The sequence below is a fragment of the Panthera uncia genome (assembly GCF_023721935.1).
Source record: "Panthera uncia isolate 11264 chromosome D3 unlocalized genomic scaffold, Puncia_PCG_1.0 HiC_scaffold_8, whole genome shotgun sequence".
Lineage (NCBI taxonomy): Eukaryota > Metazoa > Chordata > Mammalia > Carnivora > Felidae > Panthera > Panthera uncia.
In genome coordinates this window covers 60714727-60733862 of record NW_026057586.1, presented here as the reverse complement: position 1 = coordinate 60733862, position 19136 = coordinate 60714727, and the positions used below count along the sequence as shown (strand labels likewise).

The window sequence follows — 19136 nt, the reverse complement described above, 5'->3', positions numbered from 1 at the left end:
CAGAAGGAAAAGCCCTGAATGCAACCATAATAACGGAGTTTTTCAGATGACCATCTCTTCCAATTGTAAGAGAAACAATAATAACTAAAAAGTCGGACAAATACTCTGTCTCACCACCTCCCTCCCAGCAGAAAGTCACAATTAATGTATTAGTTTTGTCTTAGAGACTTAGTAGCTGTGCTTTAATTTCCTTTAGTAGGTTTTTTGTTGTTGTTGTTGTTGTTGTTGTTGTTGTTGTTGTTTTTAATTTATCACTTCTGCATGTATGTCCATGCCTGTCCTGCACCTGACAGGAGACCCCGCGGCTCTCTGCTTGCTGCACCTACCTGCAAAGCCACCTGCTCCGGGTGCAGACCTTCTGGGTGGGAGAAACCAAAGGCTCGAAAACAAAGGTTTGGATAGTTTTGAGCTCTTGGGGTCAGCCTCACAGAGAGATGGATTTTGGGGTGAGAGAGGAGCTCAGGCCTTCAGGAGAGGCAGAGAGGAGAGAGATGCCAGGAGGAGCCCACTGCCAAGGCCCTCCAGGGGACATAGGACACTGGGGGGGGGGTGTTGGAGAGGCTGTTTGAACGGAGCCCCCTAACTTCTTTGGCGTTCACTAGCTCTAGAGGCTGCTGGGAGCCTCCTAAGCTGAGCAATTCAGGGTTTTCTCCAAGTCTCTGCAGATGCCTGAGTGCCAAAGGTTTCGAGGGGGCACAGAGGGTCCCTCTCTTCTACTTACGAATGTGCAGTGGGATGCTTTTATCCAGCTCAACCCAAAGACGACGCTCTGGGTCACACCCGGAGAGCGTGCCTGTGATATGTGAGCCAGGCCAGGGCCCAAAGCAGAATGGGCAGAGTTTACCAAGCTGGTGAAGCACAGGTTCAGTTTTCCGTTCACAGCTCCCAGAGGCATGGGACTGGCACATTCCTATTCCACAGGGGAAATTACTTTGATATTGCAGTTTAGAAATCTAGTAGGTTTTAGAGAGCTAAGTCAGGAGGCACAGCACAGGTTCTGGTGGGTACGCTGCGTGTACGTGCAGGGACAGTGGAAATGATTTGCCAGAAGTAGCTATCTTGTGGAATCCCTCCTCCTTAATCCATGTTAAAGTAATCATTGAGTGATAACTGGCACTTCCTCTAGTCCCAGAAAGTTCAAACAGGTGGTTGCGGGCTCCCGCTTCACATACCTGGTCTGTGGGTGTGTAGTCCACCAGACTGACACTGTCGATTCTTTCCAGGAAGCTGAAAAGAAAGCCAGCATGGGCTCAGTAGTGTTCTCTGATGGCTTCTCTCCGGCACTGCGGGCCAAGGGGATGGGATCCTCACACAAGCACAGGAGGGCAGGGGCAGGCAGAGAAGCTGGGGTAAGTTCCCCCTTCCTTCCCTGAATATGTGTCCTCCCAGACAGCAGAACATTCCCGATGGAGGGGCCAAGGTTGACTTTTCTTTTCTTTTTTACCTCTTTTTTTTTACCTTCCCTCTTCCCTTTTGCCCACCGCCCTAGAGTTGGGGGGGAGGGGCCACTCAGCAATTGGGGAGGGGCACAGGGCCTCCTTCAAAGCCACGCTAGTAGCAGAAGCCCATGTTGCAACGTAAACACAACGCGGGAGGTCAGAGTCGTTCCTTTAGCGTCACGGGTTCCTAATAAGATCCAAGTAATGTGCGAGCGCGCACACATCAGCAGGTTTAACCTGGTGTGTTCACCTGGAGGGACTCACAGAGGGAGGGAGAAGTAAATGAAAGGAAAGGAGAGGAAGGAAATCGCACTGTATGTGTACGTGGAAGGAGACGTGGGCACTTGCTCTCTCTCCCCACAGAGAGGCCGCCCTGTCCATCTCCTCGCCAACCTTGCTTTATTCTTCTACGTGGCACTTACCACGGCCTGACACGAGTCGCATTTATTTATGTTTATTATCTATCTCTTCCTCCAAAACGCGAGACCCCCAGGGCAGGTCTTTGTCTCGCTGGCCCAGGTATCCCCGGCACCTAGCGCAGGCCTGGCCCCTAAATTTTTGTTCGGGGAACGAATGTCTGCCCCCCTCCTCCTCCCGCAGCTAGAAGACATAAGTGAGCAGGTGGCTGAGAGGCCCAGCCCATAATGGACACTGTGGAGATTTTTAAGACACAGGAAGACCTGGGGACTGGTTACCTGGGGAGTAAGGACTGCTTCTGGACAGAGAGGGGGCAGCGGAGGCTTCAAAGGGAGGGAGGACATACAAGTGAGGGAGGGGACTGAGTGGCCCCTGGTCTCCTGGCTGTGGGTGAGGCTCCAGCCCTGGGGAGAGTGAATGTGCCCCAGACTAGGGGGGACATGGCCGACTTCCTTGTCTGTCCAAGCCGGGATGGTTTGGGTTCCATTACTGGGCCTTCCTCTAATGCTCTGATGCTTGTGGGCATTTTGCACAGTGCAGGATGCTGTCACCTCCCCATCTCCACATGCTCCCCCCACCTGCCTGGATGGCAGGCCCGTAAGATGCTTCCAGCCTGGCAAGAGGGAGGCTGAAGGCACATTAAGGCTACTCAATTCCCTTGGCTATTGTTATCTCCTCCCTCCTAGAGAGCTACAGATAGCCCCCAGTGGCCTGAGATGTGGCCTGGTGCTGGGGTGACATTTCCGGGGCCCTTCATGACTGCACTGCCTGTCACGGCAGCGGTCGTCAGTCATCTGCAGAACTGTGGCTAGGTGGCAGGGCTGCTGAGAAGCCAAAGGGACCCGGATCTGCCTGTGGCCTCTCTGGAGCGGGCACTGTGAGCCCTGGTAGGTGTTGCTGTGTGCCTTCCAGAAGATGGGTGAACTGGCCGGTGGGGAGAGCTGGTCCCTGAGCAGGAGGAGTTCGGACGGGGCACAAACAATTCTGCAGGTGGGGCGGGAGGGCCTGCCTGGGAGCTGGGGAAACACAGGAGCCTCAGGGAGGGGCCTAGCTTGCTTGAGGTCTGGTTTGAGAGCCATAGTGCAGTTTGGCTCAGTCCTTGCTGCCCTTGAATTTGGTATGGTGGAGAGCATCTCAGAAGTACACACCCAGTTCCTGACCGTCTAGTGGAAAAGGGGCGGAAAGACTCTGATGGAGTCAGAGTGAGACAGGTTTCTGCTCCTGGAAAGGGGGCTCTGGTCTGTAGCCCAGCCGACCAGGCGGGTCCGGTTGGGAGATGGGTGCTGCCCCCACACTGTACAGTAATTCGATTCAGAGATGGTCTATCCTCCCAGCAGGAGACACATAATACTGAACATGTGATACAAAAACCAATCATCTCGGGTGAAAGGGGCTAGAAAATTAACCTAAATATGGAGCCTTTGGGTATAGTTAGAGTTTAGGAAGCAACCAATTTCAAACAGGATGCAAGAGGGTGGAGGTAGGTGGGTGAATTAATTCAGATGGTAATAACTAGTATAAGTAGAAACAATGAAATGTGGTTAAAAAAATACATCAAAAGTTCTTGATAGATGTGATTAAAGACTGTCTTCCAAAGGAAGAGGTGGGAGTACCATACCGAACGCTATTAAAAATAAGGGGTTCTGAGGTGCCAATGACAAAGGCAAAAGATGTCGAGTTCTTTCCCATCCCTAATTTCCAGGGCAGATATTCAAAGTTCCACCCGGCTCTGGTACTTAATGATCTAAGTGAGACCTGAGAGGCATCCGAACATTTCCAAGAGTATCTTCTCAATTGTTACTGACGCCGAACGGTATTGTGAGTTCATGCATTTCAAATCTGTGCAATGAAAATAAAATGTGAAAATTCTCCCCTGAAGGTAAATGCATCCCCCCAGTTCTCTGAAAGACCCTCTAAGGCATAAAGGAATGACAGAAGAATCTATACTGTGGATTTCTGCCAGCTTTTTGCCTTAATCTTTGATTCAATCACTGTATTTTTCCAGCATGCCGTTAGAAGTACTTCAAATCAGAGCTCCTAAGATAATATCTATAGAAAGCTGAGTTTTAAAAGGGTCTTCTAAATCATACACAGAATTTCGCATGACTACGTTTTAAAGGGTTACTAAAACTATCTTCTTAAATATGCCACTGCTTCTTATGTGGAAAAATTAACCAGAGTTAAGACTCAACCTTGGAGACCAGTCACTCACACTGGATTCAGTTGCAAGACAATACCAAACTAGAATTATAAAAAGCCACCATAGTGATATGCATGCTGTAAAAAAGTAGTTAGAAAGCAATTTATTTTGATTTTTTTCCCCCATTATTTCCAGCTACAGCTCAGGATATTCGTGCTTGGAGAAACATTTTCATGCTTTCCATTTCGATCCCCCTTCTGCTGGATACTGGCACAAAACAGCAGCTCATGGTCTATTTCTCAGCTGCTGTCCGCCACCCCACTATAACTCAAAAGTCACAGAGTTCTTATGACCATGGCGTTGATCATGAAGCAGGACAAGGGAGTATGAAAAGATGAAAACTGTTGTTTAAACACCTTTAAACACTGAGATCTGAGAAAAAGCACCAACTATATTTAATTAAAATGTATTACAAACTGTTTTGTTTGTGAACAAGTGGCAATCTGGAATTCTGGCAAAGGTCAGTGAGAAACTTTTCTCAGTGTTACTGAAGTTTACTTCATGATGCTAATGTGCAAGACATACAGATACCGTTGGAGGAGAAAAATATGACCTCCGCAGTGACAAAGCACCAGGCAGTTCTGCCGTGCAGCAGGTGAAGACCCACGCTGCCCAGAAGGCGGTCCTCAGACCGGCAGCACGTGCCAACCTTAGGAATCGGAATTTCCAGCTGAGCCACATCCCTAGGTGGTTTTGACCCACAGCATCCCCGGTGCCTCAGTGACCCCTGTGCACGCATCTTTTCCTCTGTTTTTACTGCCATCCTGCTCTAGGCTTCATCTCGTGTCAGCAGGACAATACAGTATCTGATGACTCACACTCCTGCTCCTTTCCTCGGGGTAAAGTCCACATTTTCATTCCAGCCTCCAAGCCCTTCGCAATCTGTCCAATCTCTTCCCTCTTTTTGATGCCAAACGAACCCTCCACTCCTTTCAAATCCCCGTGTGGTTCTGGGCCTCTCAGACCTTTGTGTAATTCCCACTTTATTTTCTTTGAAGCCCCAGATTCAACCCTACCTCTTGCAAAAAGCCAACTCTAACCACAACGGACACCGTGATCCCATTCTCTGTGTACTCAATGTGTATGGTTTGATTAGTATGGGCTACTGCTTTATACTGTAACTTATTCCCTTTTTTAAAAATGTTTATTCATTTTTTGAGAAAGAGGGAAAGAGACAGATTGAGCAGGGGAGGGGCAGAGAGAGACAGATAAACAAAATCTGTAGCTGTCAGCACAGAGACCGATGCGGAGCTCGAACTTAGGAACTGCGAGATCATGACCGGAGCCGAAGTTGGATGCTCGATCAACTGAGTCACCCAGGCGCCCCACTTAACTTCCTTTTTAAAAGTTGAAGTATAAAACACATGTGTGTCAAGTGCACTAAGCTTAGTGTTCATTTTGATGACTTTTTAACATTCGTATACACTCGTCTCCATTTTCCTCTCTGTGTGTATGCTTTACCTACCTAAATGTATGGAGTACTGTTTAAGGCAGAAGCGTCTTTTCCCTAGAAAGAAGCCCCAGATCTATCTAGTCGACATCTGATATACTTTAGTCTAAATCTTTCACTGTATTCAGTCACTCTGAATAAACACTGCTGAATTGTTTGTCCTGCTACTATTCAAGAGGGAGGGAGGATATATAAACCTCAAAAAGTAGGAACAAACATTTCAATTTGAAGAAACGTGCTGAAAGAAAAGGATACACGGTGCTTCTGAGGAGACATAACAGGGCTCTGGCTGAGTGCTCCCTGCACCCTCTTTACCCATTGTGTACGTTGTCATTAGAGAACTCTAGGCAGGATCACAGCTGAGAACCCCAAGGGAGCATGCGTTCACACCAGGGACACTACCAGGAGCCAGCTCAGCTGGGTACCACACCAGGCCCAGTAATTGTGACCAAGACAGACACTGCCTTACCATCTAGTTGTAGAAAAACAAACCTAGGTAAACCAGGCAGGCATTCTGCTATGATTTGCTATGATGACAAGTGTGCCTGTTCCTCAGTTCATTGAAATGTCCACTGGCTTGGAGCTTTTTGCCAGTATTACAGAAGGTGTTGAGCTTTGGATTTTTGGCTACAGAAATGGCTCCTAGAAGATGTTGTGTGTATTACAGAGGAGGCATCTAAGACACAAGGTTCCTCCCTTCTGCTTTATGATGTGAGGTCTGTTTGGCTGACCCGAGACTACATTCTGTTAGTAAGGTTATCAGATGGGTGCTTATTTTAGGTGGCTCTTTTCCAAATCAAGGACAGCAGGATAGGCACCCAGTGTACAAGACTCATAGCATGCCTCCACCTGAAAGGCACATACTCATTAACGTTTCTGGAAGAAACAGCTTTAGTAAGAGTTCTAAATTGCACATGTATCATCTGAAATGAAGGAAGCTAAATCGTTCATAAAATAAACTAAAAGTATATTCTAAATCCATGTTAGAAACTGTACATTTGAAGGCAGAAAATAAAAAGGAGATTTGAGTAAAAATTGTACTAGTACCTGCATGGAAGATTAACTATTTCTGTGGGATGTCTGAGCGGAAGCCTTTTATAAAATAGATCTATCATTAGTCCAGGAAGTTTCAATACAAGGAACAATTCTTGCTGCCATGAAGAAACTATTACAGTAAAGAAGTAATAGCTAGAGTTTCTAGAAATATACATGAAAATTCCATGCTAACAAAACAGAAATTAAGGTGGTAAGGGAGAGTGTGGAAGAATACCATGCTTTCTGAACCAAATCTACCTCTGAATTCTTTTTTCTTATATAGTTTTTTTAAATAGGATGTACACTCACATGCAATAACATGCAGTTTAAAATGATTTATTTGACAAACTTCTGTGGCTTACATTTCAGCATTTCATCAGCTGCAAAAGTGAGGAAATAATTCATGGGCCTGGTATGCTTTTGAAAATATTTATGGTTCATAAAAATGTACATTCATATAGTTTGAAATGAACGTATTTTAAGAAAGTTCAAGCATATACAAGCATTGTTTAATCTCACAAAATATATTAATTTTGTTGGGAGTATTTGCACTATAAAAGGGTCTTTAATTTACCAAAGGATTCAACACTAAGCTATATTTTAAGTTGTAATTATTTTTCCCAGTCTAAAGAGGCGGTTATGACTCATGCTATGCTCACATAGCTGCCTCTGTGCAACCATGTGGATAAGAAGAGACCCCAAAAGGGAAGAGTTCTAGAAAGAAGAGGCAGGGACAGATAATCAACCGACAGGTATCCCTTACGGAAGACTTCGGAACATCCAAATGTAAAGACACTTAAAAATGAGGGTCAGTCCTCATCTGCATTTACCTGTTCATTTTTTTTTTTCTTTAATACACCCATTCATACTGGAAAATGTAATGGTGATTATTTGGCCATGAATCTTTCAAGGGGCTTGAAAGAGTCCCTATAACTTTTTTTGGAACACTGGAATTCTCTTATGGAGAAATCTACCAGTGAAGGAAAGGGGAAATTTCAAATATCCGCAAGTATTTACCTTAGATTAATACACTTGCCAAAATAAAAGCAAGTTGCTGTTCTCCATGTTCAGAGGCTATGAGAAAGTGGTGGTTACATGCTTTACTTTGCAGCCAGAAAACACACACTGCTGTTCTAGAAAGATGAAAGGCAACACAGATGGGCTCTAGCCTTAAGAGGGTCAAGTCTACTGTTAAATTCTCCATCTTTCCTCTTTCCCAGACTTCCAGCTGGCTGCACATATACTTAAGTTATTTGCATGGCTAAATAAAACATTCCAACTTACTTCCAAGGCTTTTCAACAAGTTGTTCCTCTAAAAGAAAATAATAAATGCAAGTAATTAGAACCTAAAATGCAGTTCTAATTTGATGTCTATTTTTGGTTATTAAAATCAAAAGAAAACCTACAAACACACCACCCCGGAGTTCTCTTAAACCAATCAACAGTTCTTTGGCAATGTTAGAGTAATATGACTGCCATGCTAATTAACATACTTTATAACAAGGCTAATTAAAGTGTTGAGATAGGAAAATAACTAGAAGTGTGTTCAAGACGTTCATTTGAAACTGTCACGTTAAACCTTGTCTTTTGACAAAGTCTTTAGTAAATAAAAATATAAATGAGCAAACAATTTTTCCTTATAATAAATGAAATTATGTGGCCTTTTTCCAGTTGTAAAAACGTAACTACCACATGAAAAATTTATAGAACATAAACAGTAAGAAAATATTATGCACAATGTCCCACCATAATTTCAGTATAAATTATGTGAACAGATCAACAGAAGTCTGGAGGCGATGGCAAAAAAACAAAACAAAACAAAACAAAACAAAAGACTCCCCAAACCCCACAGAAATAGCACGGTCCATTAAGTTGAATGAGGTGTTGATAGCCCTGTAATCAATCTAAGTAATCCTTCTCCTCTTAATTTTTATGCACCACCTGTCAATTCTAGATATTACCAATTACACTAAATTAAAAAAAAAAATCCCCAATTTTGAAAATTCAGGCAGAAAACTGAATACACCGAACAAGAGTTTGGACCAAATTTTTGAGAAAGATTCATACACACCAAATTAACTAGTTCTGTTAAAAGGCAGCTATAAAAATACACATCATCACAAGCTATACGGAACTTTAAAATCCAGTTAAGATGGAGGGAGCCTGGAATTTCTTAGTGTATCTGGAGAGCACTGTAAACCCAAAGGTAGAAGCATCATAAGTAGAGAGCATTTCAGCATTCTGGCATGTTCAGAGTTTCTAGTGTATAGTATCTCATTAATTACAGAGCATTTCAGAAGGTGGCTACGGCCAGGAAACCTCAGAGTGGGTTCTGTCGTCACACCTGATCCCGCAGGCGGGCCAGTCTCTGGGACAGTTCATCCTGCTCGGCGGAGGCCACGCTCGTGCCCACAGAGCCGGTCTGCCCCTGCGGCAGCTCCATGTTGAGGTCTAGGCCGGCCTCGTCTGCCATTTCCTGGAGCAGCATATCCACTTGGTTCTGGGGAGTGGTCAGCGTAGTCGTGCTGCTCATCGTGTCTTCCATTTGCTGCGTCTGGACGTCCAGCGTCTCAAACTGGTGCTCAAATTTGTCCATCAAAGCAGAGATCTTCTCCAGATTCATAGTCTTCAACGTCGCATCCATCGACTTAACCACACCGGCCATCGACTTGGTCACCTTGCCCATCGTCACCGCCGTCTGGACTCTGGCAGCCACCGCATCGACCCGCGCACTCATTCTCAAGAAATTCACCGCTTGGTTCTTCTGGCGAATGGCATTTTCGGCGTGTATCCTCGCCACTTCCATGTTGCCCTTCTGAATGGCCTTTTTAATCTTGGCCTTTTCGGCCTTTTCCTCCTTGTCGCATTTTTTGGCACTCCTGCTGAGTTCTTTGGCGGCGAACTTTAGGTTGAACAGGTGTTTCTCCATGTTGGACATAGTCGGACGGTTCCTAGGGGTCTGTGGCCAGGGCCAATATGAGCGCGGAAGAGGGAGAAAAAGGCAGGTCCGCTCCCGGCCGCCGCTCCTTTGTTTTGGTCCCACTTCCTGTTTCTACGGCGCGCGGCGCAGACGGTGACGTCAGAGCCCGGCGCCGGGGCGGGGCCTGCGGGACGGACGGCGCTTGGGGGTGGGGCGGGGGTGGGGCGGGGGGGGGGCAGGGGCGGGGCCTGCGGGACCCAAGGGGCCGGGGGACGCCCTCTGAGGCGGGGCTCGGGCCGCACCACGCAGACGCGGACGGACGCATACGGGTGGACGCTGCCGGTGCCGACCAGGGCGCTTGTTTTCTACGCTCCGTTTTACAGACATTCAAGCATTAGTAAATTGACAAAAATGAGTGTCCATGCACACTTGGGAATTAATCTACCGACGCAGGCAGGCTGTGTCTAGAACTCCCCGTAAAAAAAATCTCCGAGGTCCAACTTGGCAGGGCTTCAGGTGTGTCTGGTCAGGGGGCTAAAAACCGTCAGCCAGGTCTGCAGACCAGCGCTTTATTTGCCCGGGTAACTTCCACTTCCTCAGGGGAACCTGAACCGTGGTTCATTAATTCATTAACAAAACAAACCTGCATCACCGACTTGCTTCTCAATTTCTGACTACAGTTTGGAAGGGAATATTGTGATATCCTTTTACTGCAATGGGTGAAAATACCTTCAGAACCGTGGACCACCATATTCATACGGTAGCTTTAAGTTCAGCTTCTAGGTGCTTTGCCAGCAACTGTCATCCATCTTTTGCTGACACAATTCTATCTATTTGATGTTTTATAAATATCCAAGGAACTTCACTCATATTTAAATTTGACAGGCTACATTGTCATTTTAAATTATGCAAGCAGAGGATGGTGAAGTATTGGGACCGACACCCACTGGCATACATCAAAACTGTCACTTGGTATTATACCCTTAAAAAACTCAGGCTTTGCAATGGCGGCAATGTGTGCTATAGCTTTTTTTTGTTTTAGAAAGATTCCTCAGATACAGCAATAACAAAATACAAGAAGGCCCAACCTGCCCTAATGAGCTAGGTTGAAAATGAAGAGCGAGAGCTAGTTCTGTTCAGAGAATTTTAATCCAGAGTCATACCATCCCGTTCGGTTTCCTGTGGTAACTTGCAAACCGTCTTGCACCACAAAGTAAGGGGGTGCGCGTGTCACATGCATCTTCTTAAACCACAGCTCTGATTAGATCACTCATGTGCTCCAAAATCTGGGCAAAAAGGCTGAACTTCTCTGTGAGGCATACTGGGTCCCCACCTTCTTTTTCTTTCCTTCCCCTCTGTGCCAGTCAACGACTGAAGCATGGAAGTCTATGATCATTTGTGTCACTTGATCAGTGTGGAGAATGAGGCACGCTCCTCCCTCTGTGTACACTGTTCCTGTTGCCTGAGCTTCCACCCCACATACCTCTGCCTATTGAGATCCTGACATTTCTTAAAAGCCCCCTCCTCCATGAAGCCTTCCAGGATCCCTCTCCTCTGTGCTGCCTCTGTACTCTGGACCTCTGCCTTAGCACACAGGGCATAACTCCTGGTACTGGGTCTGTGGGTTCAGGGCACTACTATATTATGAACCACATGGAGGTAGAGAACAGTTTTCTTCCTTTCCCCCTAAGGAACCCAGCAAGCTCTCTTCACAAAATAGGCAGTGAGTCCAGTAAGACTTTGCTGAATTGAATTGTGGTTGAGAGGAGCTAGAACATTATCCTAGTTAGCAGCTTAGCCAAGATTACTTTTTTTCCCCAAAGCAGAACTCTTTCTTCACATGGGACACTTCTAGAAACAATAGAAAAAATCAAATAAAAGGAAATCTGTTTGAAGTGGGGGTAGAGGACCTACGTCTCCTTCTCTGCTCACCCCCACCCCCACTCACCCTCCCTTTCTTTTGGTTTCCTTTCAGTTAGCCAAATGGTTCCTTGACATGTTCTTTAGTTTGCCCAATGACAAATTCTAATCAGGTGAGAGGGTTTGGAGCATAATCACGAGAAACTCTGATAGATGAGGAGGATGAGGACAACAAACATTTATTAAGTACTGGTGTGCCAAGCATTGTTCCAAGCACTTCACATGAATTAGCTCATCTCACCTTCACAAACCCTCTGGGGTAGATGCTACTAACGTCTCCGATGTACCGGTTAGGAAACTGAAGTACAGAGAGCTAGGCAACTGGCCTGTGACCACACATCTGCTACGTGTTAGGAATAAGATTCTGTGGGAGCCCCTGGGTGTCTAGCCCGTTAAGTGACCGACTCTTGGTTTCGGCTCAGGTCAGGATCTCACAGTTAGTGAGTTAGAGCCCAACGTCAGGGTCTGTGCTGACGTTGTGGAGCCTGTTTGGGATTCTCTCTCTTCCTTGCTCTCTGCCCCTCCTCCCACTCAAAATAAATAAATAAACTTAAAAAAAAAAAAGTAAGAAGAATCCATGGATATAATGAGACCAGTATAATAAGGAGGACTCCAAGCAGTTAATAAGAATAATAGACTGATCATCTTTGGCTTAAAAGAATAAGGTGACTTAGCTGTTCTTTTGAGAAGACTGAGGAGTTGCATGGACTCTAAGGTTGATGTGACCTAAGTTAAGGTTGCTAAAAGCAATTAACGCCCCCTGAAGCTACTGTCACTGACTGATGGCAAGTCTCCTCTCTGGGCCGGTCAGTCTAGAGCATGGGGTAGGGTTCCAGAAGCCATATTTTCAGACAGCAGGAACAAGGAGGGGCCAACTTCACCTTTGGCCAGTGCCCCTCCTCCCCCTGAGCTGGGTAGCAGCAGTCCTTAGGCCTCATCCTCTTCTCTCCTCTATCAATACCCCAGCCATCCCCATTGTGTTCAGTATGATCTATAGCTAACACTCACTCGTGCATTTCTAGAGCAAGTTTCCTTCTGAGCTCCAGTATCCCCAACTGTCTCCTGACACTGGAGAATTTGGGGTGCCAGACTGTTTGGCAACTCCTCCAATTGACTGAACTCGCAGTCCTTCTCCCGAAAACCTGCTCTTCCTACCTATGAAATGGCACCTCTGTTCACCCAGTTACTTGCTCGAGCCAGATTCTTAGGAATCATCCTGATGACTCCCTTCTCTACATCTATCTACATTCTATTGCTAAGTTTTCCATTCTTTCCATTCCATTGAGGGTGTAAGCCTTCAGGGTCTGTTTCAGACTAGCATGCTTTCTTTTTGTGTATCTAGGATAGGGGAGATTATTTTGAGTTTATGTAAGATTATCAAGGAACCTTTGTCCTATGGCAATTCTGACTGCACATGGGAATCTTCTGGACTCAATTCATGGTGTAAAGAAAGAATACAGACCTTCCTTGATTTACGATGTGCTATATCCCAATAAACCCATCATAAGTTGAAAATACCCTAAGTTGAAAATGCATTTAATACATCTACCCTATTTAAATTTTTTGAGTGTTTATTTATTTGAGAGAGAGAGAGAGAGAGAGAGCAAGCATGAGTGGGGAAGGGGCAGAAAGAGAGAGAGAGAGAGAGAATCTGAAGCAGACTCTGCATTGTCAGCACAAAGCCCGACATGGGGCTTGAACCCATGAACTGTGAGATCATGGCCTGAGCCGAAGTCGAACACTCAACCAGCCACCAGCCACCCAGGTGCCCCAATACACCTAACGTATTGAACATCATACCTTAGTCGAGCCTGCCTTAAACGTGCTCAGAATACCTCCATTAGCCTGTATTTGGGCCAAAACATCTAACACAAAACCTATTTTATAATCAAGTGTTGAGTATCTCATGTAATTGACCGAATGCTCTACTGAAAGAGACATACACAATGGCTGCAGAATGGCTGCAAGGGTATTATCCTTGTGATCATGTGGCTGTCTGGGAGCTGTGTCACTGCGAGGCGCTTTACTGCACATCGCTAACCTGGGAGAAGGTCCAAATTCCAAGTATGGTTTCTACCGAACGTGTATTGTTTTCACATCATTGTAAAGTTGAAAAGTCCTGAGTCGCAACATCGGAAGTCCTGGACCCTCTGTAAACAGTGTACGATCGTGGGACTAGTCAAAGCTTCTGCAGTACCTTGTAACACCCAGATCCAAAGTAGAAACTTTCTTCTTAGGGACTCTAAGAAAATTTTGATTAGAGTACAGATATCTCTAGAAAACTGTGAGTCAAGCCAGTTAATTATTTTCACCATAAAATGGGGAAGAAAATTGTTTTAATTTGGTTCATACGGCCTATTCTGTTTCTTTCTTCCTTTGAACCAATACCAATGGCTAAACTTGAGATATTTAAGCGGGTCCTACGGCTTGAGTTCATTGGAAAAGAATCATTTGCTAAATCTAAAGACATTCCAAAATAAAAGAAGGAACTAAATATATATGGAAAATAATTTTATTGTGCGTGTTAAAATCCTACTTCTCACAGGTAGTTTTCCAGGGGGGTTGAAACGTTATGCCTTGATTCTCTTTTAGAGTTCCTCTTCACTTCCCACAATTGTACCTATGTATGAATCTGTGATTATCTCAGCAGCAGTGTGTCCTTTCCGATTTTCCCATGGTGACATTTTGTTTCTTGACCTGGTACCAGTCAACCTCTGGGACACACAGATGCTTAATACATTCCTGTTGAATGTATGAATGCATTCAAAGAACATGGCATTGGATATATATCTTCTTGGTGACCATTTTAAGGGCTACATTACATATACCGTATTACTGTATATATTATATATATAATTGTTTCTGTCACCTTTTAATTTTGGAACACGGCTATAATTAAAAACTCCGAGACTCCTCACACCTTGGGAAATTGCAAAGTCATGGTACCTCAAACTATGTTAACGTGATGTCAATGTTTTAAAATGAGTACAAGGAAGAGTTAGAAACAGAAGAGTTGCATTTGAGTGGACTTCTGCATTGCTGTGCATACAGGCTGGTAACGCGTAGATTTTTAGTCCCGATGGTGGTGCAGGGAGTTAACACTCTTAGGAGTACCCGAATTCCCTATGTCCTGATGGTCTAATTTGGGATCTACCAACTGTACTGACATGGGGGTGCTCGTGTTTCCTCTCTATACTGAATAACTTACCCGTGTGATGACAGGCTGGAAATTAAATCTAGATACTCCTGGCTTTCTAAGGATAGTCCAGGATTTCTTTTGGTGTCGAGTGGGGCAATGATCACCTTGTCCTAGATGTTCAGAGAACTGGGTGGGAGGCTCCAGATTCCTTCCCAGTCCTCTTTGCAATAAAGAAAGACCTAGATTTAGAAAAAAATCAATGGCAATACTTTTTTTTTTTTAAGTAATCTCTAAATATTAATTTTTCTGCTTGGGTTTTGTTAAAGCATAACTCTACACTCTTTTTAGTTCAGTCTTATTTTAAGATGATTTTGGATCTTCTCAGCAAAGGAAGCAATGGGAAAGCAGAGGGAGAGGCGTGCAGTGTGGTCCTGACTGAGCAAGGGGCCTGGGGCTCTTTTTTTCTGTCCTGGGCAGCGCTATCAGCTCTCCTTGCTGGGCCTCATTTCTTCATTTATAAAACTGGAAAGGGAGAAATTATGATCGTAACAGTGGGTAATAAGGTCTGCATCAGGTCTTGGCACCAGGAAGGACTGTTCCAAACCACTAAATTAAAAAAAAAAAAAAATCCCTCAGAATAATTCAGGCAAAGTCTCGAAATAGCGTGTTCTGGCAAAGATATAAAGCAACGAAGACTCTCATAACACTCCTGCTGGGAATGTCAGTGGATATAATCTCCTTGGGAAAAATAGCATTACCTAATAAAGTTAAAATATGCATCCCCTATAAGCACCAATTCCTTATCTGATTATCCACCCTAGAGAAACTCTTGTACCTGTATACCAGGTTACAGAACAAAATGTTCACAGCATCATTATTCGTCATAGCCCAAACCTGGAAACAACCCAATCGTCCATGAACAGAACAGAAAAATAAATTGTGGTGTATTTTTATAATCGAATACTATATAGTAATGAAAATAAATAGCTATCACCATACTCAACATATGAATAAATCTTAAAACCTTAATTTGAGCAAAAGAATCAGACCAAAATGGTATAGGCTGCTTAATTTCATTAAAAAAAAATCCTGAAACAGTCTGCACAGATTCACTGTACAACTTACTAAGAGAAAAATGTGTATTATCTAAATTGTCCTTTTCCCAGCAATTTGTGATGGACGTTTGCAGATCTCACAGGGGACATGTGGAGTAGATTCAGCGAAAACAGAGAAGGCAGTCTGTGTCTATTTCTGTGTTACTCCTCCCTTTACAGAATGTTCTGTAGAAAGAAAACCTACTCCTTCGATGGGGTTCCTGCCTCAGAGGGAGACAAGAATATGAGTAGAAACTAAACTATGGAAGGAAAACAAAGACCTGAAATATTTTCTGTCTGTGAAACAAGCAATATATTCCTCTTTCCAATCACCGTTCCCCCTTTCACCAGAAATCTTTATTATGCTTTTTTTTTTCTTTTTAAGAAAAACTTATTTCCCTGCATAGAAACACACGGTAATATCTAGTACTGCCTGGCTGTCTAATGGGACACTGGTAGGTCGTCCTGCAGACACAGTGTGGGATGGAAAGCAATTTCACAGCTAAAGATCTAGGGCAAATGGGCAGGGGGGCCACACTGGCCTCCCCAGGCTGCGTGCGGGGCCACTCTGCAGGAAGTGGCTGTTCTCACATCACTTTAAAAAAAACTTGAGCATTAAGCTTACAACCTGCGAGTTAAAAAATCGTTAATGTGCACACAAGACAGCGAATTTTGTTGCACACTAAAACCTTTTCTTGTCTTCCTGTTGGTGCACCCTGTGTGTATAATGTAAACAGATCATCAGAAGCTGAGAGCTTCCCCAGGGCTATTTTGGACTGAGTAGGGGGAGGTGGTGGGGGTGGGGGTGGGTCTTTACTGCTGCTTCCGGGAACCAGTGTGTGCTGTTGACGCACCCGTATCCCTCATCAGTGCTGGATCTGATCTGCCATGTGACACAGCTTTTAAGTCACATCATCTCACAGTTAAATGAAACTTAAGTCAAGTGACTTAAAATATTCATGTCCACAGAATAGACAGTACTAGTTCTAAGGAATCGCATATTCTGAGAACCATTTGAAGTCTTTTCAATTCTGGTTTAACCCCTACAATATACAAAAAGGAAGGAGTCATTGGCCATTAGTGCCCCTGCAAGGCTGAGCCTGGGAATTCCTTTTGGTCAAGGAAAAGCTGCAATTCAGCTTTTGAGCCAGAACATAAAGACTGTCAGTTTAAGCTGGTATCTTTAGTTAAGCAAAACCATATTAGAAACCAAATACAGGGGCGCTTGGGTGGCTCAGTTGGTTAAGCATCCAATTCTTGATTTCCACTCAGGTCATGGTCTCAGGGTTGTGAGACTGAGCCCTGAGTCGGATTCTGTGCTGAATGTGAAACCTGCAGGAGATTCTCTCTCTCTGCTCCTCTTTCTCTAAAACAAAAACAAAAACAAAATAAAGAAAAGAAACCAAATATAACTTAATTCAGGGAGTCCTACTAGAAATAATTTATTTTTTAACCCTCTGTTTACATTGTATAAAGCCCTACGGGAAGCAGAATATTTCTTGTTGCTTCTATACTACTACAACGTACTATTACAGGATTCATTTTTCTCTGAGACAGTGAACACTGGTGGCTTAATTAAAGCAAGCCAAAGATAGATACATATCTTGTAAGTGTTAACTTTAAAATGGTTTTGAACTAAGCCATCAAGTGCCAGATACCTCAACTAAAATATAATGGATATGCATTCTTGTTCTATAATCTTCAATGGGGCTGGGCTAGAATCTTCCAGCTCGTGCCCAAAAATATTTAGTGAGTTCATGGCTCAGGGATGGGAGACAAGTAATCAGCAAACGTGATGCATGTATTAATGTTCCATAAAGCAGAGGTATTTACTTCCCCCAGTGTTTCTTCTCGTGGAAGGTTCTGCACAACTGGGGCATCAAGGTGCTGGCTGAGCTTTTCCACTAAGATAAGTTCAACATGTAGTGGTTTCTTTTCCAGGAACTACCAGACTGCCTCAGGACATGATTAACCATGTCCTAAATATAATAAGTCCCAGCCAAGATTAACATCTGGAAAATAAGACCTAATAGTAAATCTTAGCAAACTGCAGGAAAAGGAAAATGTATTTTTATGAGTAGTTTAGGGGTTAAAGGAGAATTTTCAAAGCTAACTGAATTGCAACTTATGCTACAGGGTGAAACTTTGTGAATTCCTCCAAGTCATTTACAGGAAATAGAATAAGGACACCAACACAAATTGCATTCAACATGGTTCCTGCTCACTGGAAGCATCCTAGGGTTTCCTTTCTGCAGCTGCTCACAATGGTGTGTCTGTGACGGTACCATCCTGGCAGGTCCCACTATCTGCCCCAGGTCCTTGCAAGAAAGCTGACCTTTAGAATCTAACTGGAAGCGTGTGGTTGAACAAGGGTGGAGAAAGGAGGAGTAGGGACTTCTGGACGAGGCAAGCCTTCTGAGAAGGGGTACCGCCTGGGCTCTCTATTTTCAGAGACCAAGTATATGCTGATTTGTTCAGACCACACCATTTGTCAGAGGAAGAAATGGGATTGGCCCTTCCAATCTACATTTACCTGATGCTGAGTTTCTTACCTGAAAAGAGATCTGAGACGTTTTTAACATGTTCAATGCAGGATAATAAATTTTTTTTCACAAATGACCTATTAAGTCTCGTAGATTTTAGAAGAAGTTATATTTAGTCCCTGCATGGATCTTGGCAAAGTATAGCAAAGTAATTTCTTTCTTAGCAGTTACCACCTGCTTCAGGTAGCTTGGTACGAAGACTCTTTCATTTCTTCTTCCCAGAAATGATGCAGAACATTCACATTAATGCAAAATATTAATTCCAGATTCATAATAATATAAAATAGATTAAGAAACAATGGCATACTGTCCACTTAATTGTTGTTATATGAATAAAACTGCTAGTGAGCAAATGGAAATTCTCTTCATGCTTAGATTTCCTCAATCTAATATAATAATAGAATAAACTTGGACTTGAAAGGTAGCTTTTCATTGATATCATGCATTCTAATTATTATGTGATCGATGTGGTCCAGTGTAAAAGAAGATATGTAATTCTAACCACTGACACCATGCACTATCTCAAGGAAGGCTTTTTCCTTTCTTCCTGTTTTGAGGGCTTTCTTTAATGTGAAATTGTCAAAGGGCAGCTTCCTTACTGGCTAAATCCGATTTAAAGGCTTTAACTAAATTTCTTGATACTGTGAACACATTCTTGTTGTTTACTGGGCGGAGGGAAGTAGTTCTACGACGTTCTGCCATGATATATACAGTTTTCTCTGAGACAGTGAACACGTCTGCCCTAAAGGAGGCCACGAGGTAGTAGCTATGAATATTTCATGCTTTTAAGGGCTGAGTAATAGTTCATCGTATGTACAGACCACATTTTGTTTCTCCATTCACATGACAGACATTTGTGTTGTTTCCACTTTCTGGCTATGCTGAATAATGCTGTCATGAACAGAGAGCGTGCCTTTACCCGAGCTTTACAGGAAAATCAATTCTGTATACCTGAGAATGGCAGGCTATGAATGGTACA

General features: G+C 43.9%; 2 protein-coding genes across 3 annotated transcripts in view; both read right to left on the bottom strand.

The window, feature by feature from the left end:
- GNAL (G protein subunit alpha L) overlaps positions 1–19136 on the bottom strand; it is a 151929-nt gene that overhangs the window by 12024 nt on the left and 120769 nt on the right. For both annotated transcript variants that reach the window (XM_049620443.1, XM_049620444.1), the window contains exon 6: positions 1173–1227. In XM_049620443.1, coding sequence (XP_049476400.1) covers positions 1173–1227 — 55 coding nt within the window. The remainder of the gene's footprint in view (positions 1–1172; positions 1228–19136) is intronic.
- Positions 7757–9599, bottom strand: CHMP1B (charged multivesicular body protein 1B). Its single transcript, XM_049620452.1, has one exon. It carries the CDS (start codon positions 9477–9479, stop codon positions 8880–8882), a length of 600 nt encoding a protein of 199 aa, XP_049476409.1. The 5' UTR covers positions 9480–9599; the 3' UTR covers positions 7757–8879.

What these genes read in the sequence shown, in the direction of transcription:
- CHMP1B (XM_049620452.1), bottom strand. Translation starts at nt 9,479, where the DNA reads ATGTCCAACATGGAGAAACACCTGTTCAACCTAAAGTTCGCCGCCAAA.